This window comes from Hemiscyllium ocellatum, chromosome 44, assembly GCF_020745735.1.
Source record: "Hemiscyllium ocellatum isolate sHemOce1 chromosome 44, sHemOce1.pat.X.cur, whole genome shotgun sequence".
Lineage (NCBI taxonomy): Eukaryota > Metazoa > Chordata > Chondrichthyes > Orectolobiformes > Hemiscylliidae > Hemiscyllium > Hemiscyllium ocellatum.
Window position 1 is genome coordinate 2,173,653 of NC_083444.1, and position 7,307 is coordinate 2,180,959.

The 7,307-nt window shown below is 47.7% G+C and overlaps 1 protein-coding gene across 2 annotated transcripts in view; it reads right to left on the reverse strand.

Moving 5' to 3' along the window:
* LOC132835145 (sodium/potassium-transporting ATPase subunit beta-2-like) overlaps positions 1 to 7,042 on the reverse strand; it is a 50,601-nt gene extending 43,559 nt beyond the window's left edge. For both annotated transcript variants that reach the window (XM_060854473.1, XM_060854472.1), the window contains exon 1: positions 6,819 to 7,042. In XM_060854473.1, coding sequence (XP_060710456.1) covers positions 6,819 to 6,927 — 109 coding nt within the window. In that variant the 5' untranslated portion in view covers positions 6,928 to 7,042. The remainder of the gene's footprint in view (positions 1 to 6,818) is intronic.
* Between the last annotated feature and the right edge of the window lie 265 nt (positions 7,043 to 7,307).

The following is a 7,307-nucleotide window of genomic DNA, read 5'->3' on the forward strand; positions in this document are numbered from 1 at the left end:
CAGCCTTAGTTCCCTCAGCCTTTCCACACAAGACGTCCCCTCCATACCAGACAACATCCTGGTAAATCTCCTCTGAACCCTTTCCAAAACTTCCACATCCTCCCTATAATGCAGAGACCAGAACTGCACGCAATACTCCAGGAGCGATCTTACCCGTGTCTTGTACAGCTGAAGCATGACCTCATGGCTCTGAAACTCCGTCCCCCCACCAATAAACGCCAACACACCACATGCCTTCTTACCAACCTTATCAACCTGGGTGGCAACTTACAGGGATCTATGCACCAGGACACCAAGATCTCTCTGTTCATCTACACTGCCAAGAATTTTACCATTAGCCCAGTACTCTGCATTCCTGTTACTCCTTCCAAAGTGAACTGCCTCACACGTTCCTGCATTAAACTCAATTTGCCGCCTTTCAGACCAGCTCTGCAGCTCATCTGTGTTCCTAATATCCCTAGATATTCTAAACTAATCCAGCAACATATGGCCCATATCCCTCTAACCCTTCCTATTCATATACTCATCCAACTGCCTTTTAAATGCTGCAATTGTACCAGCCTCCACCACTTCCTCTGGCAGCTCATTCCATACACGTACCACCCTCTGTGTGAAAAAGTTACCCCTTAGGTCTCTTTTATATCTTTCCCCTCTCACCCTAAACCTACGCCCTCTAGTTCTGGACTCCCCCACCCCAGGGAAAAGACTTTGTCTATTACCCTATCCATGCCCCTCATGATTTTATAAACCTCTATAAGGTCACCCCTCAGCCTCTGACGCTCCAGGGACAACAGCCCCAGCCTGTTCAGCCTCTCCCTGTAGCTCAGACCCTGGCAACACCCTTGTAAATCTTTTCTGAACCCTTTCAAGTTTCACAACATCCTTCCTGCAGCAGAGCCACCAGAATTGAACGCAGCATTCCAAAAGTAATGAGTCCATTCAGCCCTTCCTGCCTGTACTATCAGGCAGTGAGAAATCGAGGCGGAATTTGATCCCAAACCCCTCTGAAAAGCTCATGGGCAAGTTACCCTGGATTCACCCGGTCGGATAGGGATCTCCATCGCCTGTCACTGTGTTTCCTTTTCGCGTGCGTGTGAAGGACGTTGAAGGGATTGAGGTCCGTGTGGGATTAAATACCATCTGTCAAGTGGAATCTATCAGACACTATGCCCAGCTATAACGCTGAAACAGATCGTTCCAGTTTCAGGCGTCCTGCCTTTGCTGGGGGATGAGCCCAAGGGAAGAAGCCCCAGCTCCTTTCCCCCACCTCTCATCCTGTTCTAACTCCTCCCTGGCCCCCCGCAGTCTGAGGACACAAGGATAGACCCCCCCCCCCCCCCCACCACCCCCCAAACGACTGCCCCAAGCTCAGACTGAGTCACAATCCAATGCACACTGTTCAGGGGGGGAACAGGGATTGAGCTGGGATTGAACGCAGGACTCAGAGTGGCCACCCTTGATGTTTCTGCATGGAACCAATCCCAGAAACCTAGTCTAGACCCCACACCCAGATTCCTGAGTGGGAGGGCCAGCTAAGCAATGATTAAATCTGGGTTTGAGCGATCCATCCCTTTATTTACCCCCCATCCCCTTTATCTGATGTTAAAGAGAAAGTTCCCCCCACCACCCCTCTCCCCGTACTGGAAGGGGGCTATTATATTCCAGTGGTATCTATCTACATCCCATATTTGGAGAGATAGGGGGTGCACCAACTCACACCCAATAAGGGTATATCCAGCCCCCTTTATTCACTGGAATATAATAGCCGCTTTCAAGTAAAGGGGGGCTAGGAATACTCTTATTGGGTGTGGGATTAAATGTCAGATAGAGGGGTTGAAGCCCGATCACTTCACTCCCCAACCCCATACAATACTGTGCTAGATACCGTCCACTGAAATCCAGGAGGAAATTTAAACCCATTCAAACAGAAGGGTCCCCCTTTACCCTCATTGGAGGGGTGGGCTTCAACATTGGATACAGGGGTGGATCACCCCGAATGTGGGGCTGTGGGGGAAGACTGAAAGGGGCTATTATATTCCAGTGGTGGGGAACACTGGAAGGGGTTATTATATTGCAGTGGTGGGGGAACATAGAACATAGAACATAGAACAATACAGCACAGAACAGGCCCTTCAGCCCACGATGTTGTGCCAAACATCTATCCTAGATTAAGCACCCATCCATGTACCTATCCAATTGCCGCTTAAAGGTCATCAATGATTCTGACTCTACCACTCCCACGGGCAGCGCATTCCATGCCCCCACCACTCTCTGGGTAAAGAACCCACCCCTGACATCTCCCCTATACCTTCCACCCTTCACCTTAAATTTATGTCCCCTTGTAACACTCTGTTGTACCCAGGGAAAAAGTTTCTGACTGTCTACTCTATCTATTCCTCTGATCATCTTATAAACCTCTATCAAGTCACCCCTCATCCTTCACCGTTCCAACGAGAAAAGGCCGAGAATTCTCAACCTATCCTCGTACGACCTATTCTCCATTCCAGGCAACATCCTGGTAAATCTTCTCTACACCCTCTCCAAAGCTTCCACATCTTTCCTAAAGTGAGGCGACCAGAACTGCACACAGTACTCCAAATGTGGCCTAACCAAAGTCCTGTACAGCTGCAACATCACCTCACGACTCTTGAATTCAATCCCTCTGCTAATGAACGCTAATACACCATAGGCCTTCTTACAAGCTCTATCCACCTGAGTGGCAACTTTCAAAGATCTATGTACATAGACCCCAAGATCCCTCTGTTCCTCCACCTGACTAAGAACCCTACCGTTAACCCTGTATTCCGCATTCTTATTTGTTCTTCCAAAATGGACAACCTCACACTTGGCAGGGTTGAACTCCATCTGCCACTCCTCAGCCCAGCTCTGTATCATATCTAAGTCCCTTTGCAGCCGACAACAGCCCTCTTCACTGTCCACAACTCCACCAATCTTCGTATCATCTGCAAATTTACTGACCCACCCTTCGACTCCCTCATCCAAGTCATTAATAAAAATTACAAACAGCAGAGGACCCAGAACTGATCCCTGCGGAACTCCACTTGTAACTGGGCTCCAGGCTGAATATTTACCATCTACCACCACTCTCTGACTTCGACCAGTTAGCCAGTTTTCTATCCAATTGGCCAAATTTCCCTCTATCCCATGCCCCCTGACTTTCTGCATAAGCCTACCATGGGGAACCTTATCAAATGCCTTACTAAAATCCATGTACACTACATCCACTGCTCTGCCCTCATCCACATGCTTGGTCACCTCCTCAAAAAATTCAATAAGACTTGTAAGGCAAGACCTACCCTTCACAAATCCGTGCTGGCTGTCCCTAATCAAGCAGTGTCTTTCCAGATACTCATAAATCCTATCCCTCAGTACCCTTTCCATTACTTTGCCTACCACTGAAGTAAGACTAACTGGCCTGTAATTCCCGGGATTATCCCTATTCCCTTTTTTGAACAGGGGCACAACATTCGCTACTCTCCAGTCCCCTGGTACCACCCCCGTTGACAGTGAAGATGAAAAGATCATTGCCAACGGTACAGCAATTTCCTCTCTTGCTAAGGTGTGACCATATTCCAGTGCTGGGGAACACTGGAAGGGGTTATTATATTCCAGTGGTGTGGAACACTGGAAGGGGTTATTATATTCCAGTGGTGGGGAACCCTGGAAGGGGTTATTATATTCCAGTGGTGGGGAACCCTGGAAGGGGTTATTATATTGCAGTGCTGGGGAACCCTGGAAGGGGTTATTATATTCCAGTGCTGGGGAACCCTGGAAGGCATATGGTGTACTGGGCTTTATTGGCAGAGGAATTGAGTTCCGGAGTCCTGAGGTCATGTTGCAGTTGTATAAGACTCTGGTGAGGCCTCATCTGGAGTATTGTGTGCAGTTTTGGGGTTTGCAGTTACTAGCGGTGTACCACAAGGATCTGTTTTGGGACCATTGCTTTTTGTTATCTTTATAAATGATCTAGAGGAAGGACTTGAAAGCTGGGTAAGCAAGTTTGCGGATGACACAAAAGTCGGTGGAGTTGTGGATAGTGAGGAAGGAAGTGGTAGGTTACAGCGGGATATAGATAAGTTGCAGAGCTGGGCGGAAATGTGGCAAATGGAATTCAATGTAGCTAAGTGCGAAGTCGTTCACTTTGGTAGGAATAACAAGATGATGGATTACTGGGCTAATGGTAGGCTACTTGGTAGTGTGGATGAGCAGAGGGATCTTGGTGTCCATGTACACAGATCTCTGAAAGTTGCCACCCAGGTAAATAGTGCTGTGAGGAAGGCATATGGTGTACTGGGCTTTATTGGCAGAGGAATTGAGTTCCGGAGTCCTGAGGTCATGTTGCAGTTGTATAAGACTCTGGTGCGGCCTCATCTGGAGTATTGTGTGCAGTTTTGGTCGCCATACTATAGGAAGGATGTGGAAGCTTTAGAACGAGTGCAGAGGAGGTTTACCAGGATGTTGCCTGGAATGGTAGGAAAATCTTATGAGGAAAGGCTGAGGCACTTGGGGCTGTTCTCATTGGAGAAGAGAAGGTTTAGGGGAGATCTGATAGAAGTGTATAAGATGATTAGGGGTTTAGATAGGGTAGATACTAAGAACCTTTTACCGCTAATGGAGTCAGGTGTTACTAGGGGACATAGCTTTAAATTAAGGGGTGGTAGGTATAGGACAGATGTTAGGGGTAGATTCTTCACACAGCGGGTTGTGAGTTCATGGAATGCCCTGCCCGTATCAGTGGTGAACTCTCCTTCTTTATGGTCATTTAAGCGGGCATTGGATAGGCATTTGGAAGTTATTGGGCTAGTATAGGTTAGGTAGGATTCGGTCGGCGCAACATCGAGGGCCGAAGGGCCTGTACTGCGCTGTATCCTTCTATGTTCTATATTCCAGTGCTGGGGAACACTGGAAGGGGTTATTATATTCCAGTGGTGGGGAACACTGGAAGGGGTTATTATATTGCAGTGGTGGTAAACACTGGTAGGGGTTATTATATTCCAGTGGTGGTAAACACTGGAGGGGGCTATTATATTCCAGTGGTGTGGAACACTGGAAGGTGTTATTATGTTCCAGTGGTGGGGAACACTGGAAGGGGTTATTATATTGCAGTGGTGGTAAACACTGGTAGGGGTTATTATATTGCAGTGGTGGGAAACACTGGTAGGGGTTATTATATTCCAGTGGTGTGGAACACTGGAAGGTGTTATTATGTTCCAGTGGTGTGGAACACTGGAAGGGCTTATTATGTTCCAGTGGTGGGGAACACTGGAAGGGGTTATTATATTGCAGTGGTGTGGAACACTGGAAGGTGTTATTATGTTCCAGTGGTGTGGAACACTGGAAGGGCTTATTATGTTCCAGTGGTGTGGAACACTGGAAGGGGTTATTATATTCCAGTGGTGTGGAAGACTGGAAGGGGTTATTATATTCCAGTGGTGGTGAACACTGGAAGGTGTTATTATATTCCAGTGGCGTGGAATGCTGGAAGGGCTTATTATGTTCCAGTGGTGGGGAACACTGGAAGGGGTTATTATATTCCAGTGGTGTGGAACACTGGAAGGGCTTATTATGTTCCAGTGGTGGGGAACACTGGAAAGGGTTATTATATCCCAGTGATGGTGAACACTGGAAGGGGTTATTATATTCCAGTGGTGGGAAACACTGGAAGGGGTTATTATATTCCGATGATGGTGAACACTGGAAGGGGTTATTATATTCCAGTGGTGGGGAACACTGGAAGGGGTTTTTATATTCCAGTGGTGTGGAACACTGAAAGGGCTTATTATGTTCCAGTGGTGGGGAACACTGGAAAGGGTTATTATATTCCAATGATGGTGAACACTGGAAGGGGTTATTATATTCCAGTGGTGGGAAACACTGGAAGGGGTTATTATATTCCAGTGATGGTGAACACTGGAAGGGGTTATTATATTCCAGTGATGGTGAACACTGGAAGGGGTTATTATATTCCAGTGATGGGGAAACATAGAACATAGAACATAGAAAAATACAGCGCTGTACAGGCCCTTCGGCCCTCGATGTTGCGCCGATCCAAGCCCACCTAACCTACACTAGCCCACTATCCTCCATATGCCTATCCAATGCCCGTTTAAATGCCCATAAAGAAGGAGAGTCCCCCACTGCTACTGGCAGGGCATTCCATTAGCTCACGACTCGCTGAGTAAAGAATCTACCCCTAACATCAGTCCTATACCTACCACCCCTTAATTTAAAGCTATGCCCCCTCGTGATAGCTGACTGGAAGGGGTTATTATATTGCAGTGATGTTTCCCCACAGCCCCATATTCGGGGTGATCCATTCCTGTATCCAATGTTTAAGCCCACTCCCTCAATGAGGGTAAAGGGGGGCCCCTCTGTTTGAATGGGTTTTAATTGCCTCCTGGATGTCAGTGGTGTTTACCTCCCTGTAGCCTGGAGGGTTTCTAGCCCAGTATTGATTGGGGTTGGGGAGTGAAGTTATCAAGCTCCTTTATTCCCCCTCCTAACTCCCCCAGTAAGGGGGGAATTTGGCTTTCCCATTCTGCTCAGACAAGTACATGCTCACTCAACGGGAAGACCCATAATCTGGACCACGGGAAAAATTAACCCTCTCTGTCTCCCAGGATTTATTGACATCTTTGCAAACCCCTGGAAGAAGCAGCCGAGAGACGCAACACTTTTAAGAGATTAAAAGTTCCCTCGGGCTAATTGCATGTCTCCCAGTGAGCTGGAGCCCAGCGGTAGACAGAAATGACCAACAACACAACTGAAACATTTTGCGAGGAACCTCACTGACTTACCCCAACTGGAGCCAGTCCGTCCCAGGAACTCCTGTGTCCTGGAGTTCCACAAGAACTCTCCCCACTCGTGCACCGTCTGTCCAAATGATTTCTTCACCTTGGGGGCCATCTTCACTAAAGTTGGAAGTGTCCGAGGTGAACACAATTGAGGTTAGAGTCAGGAGTCAAACAGTTAAATGCAGCAGCACAAACACACACACACGCACACACACACACACACACGCTTAGCAAGAACCAGTTGGACTGTCAACAGATGCGGCTGAACCTGTTTATAATCCACCTCCTTTTTAATATTCATACGCACTAATCCTCTCCCCACCCTCTTCATTAATAGTCGCCTATCCAGATACTCCAAGAGGCTTTGAAAAGTACTTTTTTATTTGTTCCTGTTCCCGTCATTCCTGCCAAGCCTATTTTAGGTTGCAGCAGGACTCCCGTTTAACACTTCCCACAGCTCAGGTAGGGAAAGGTCCTCAGGCTATTCAACTT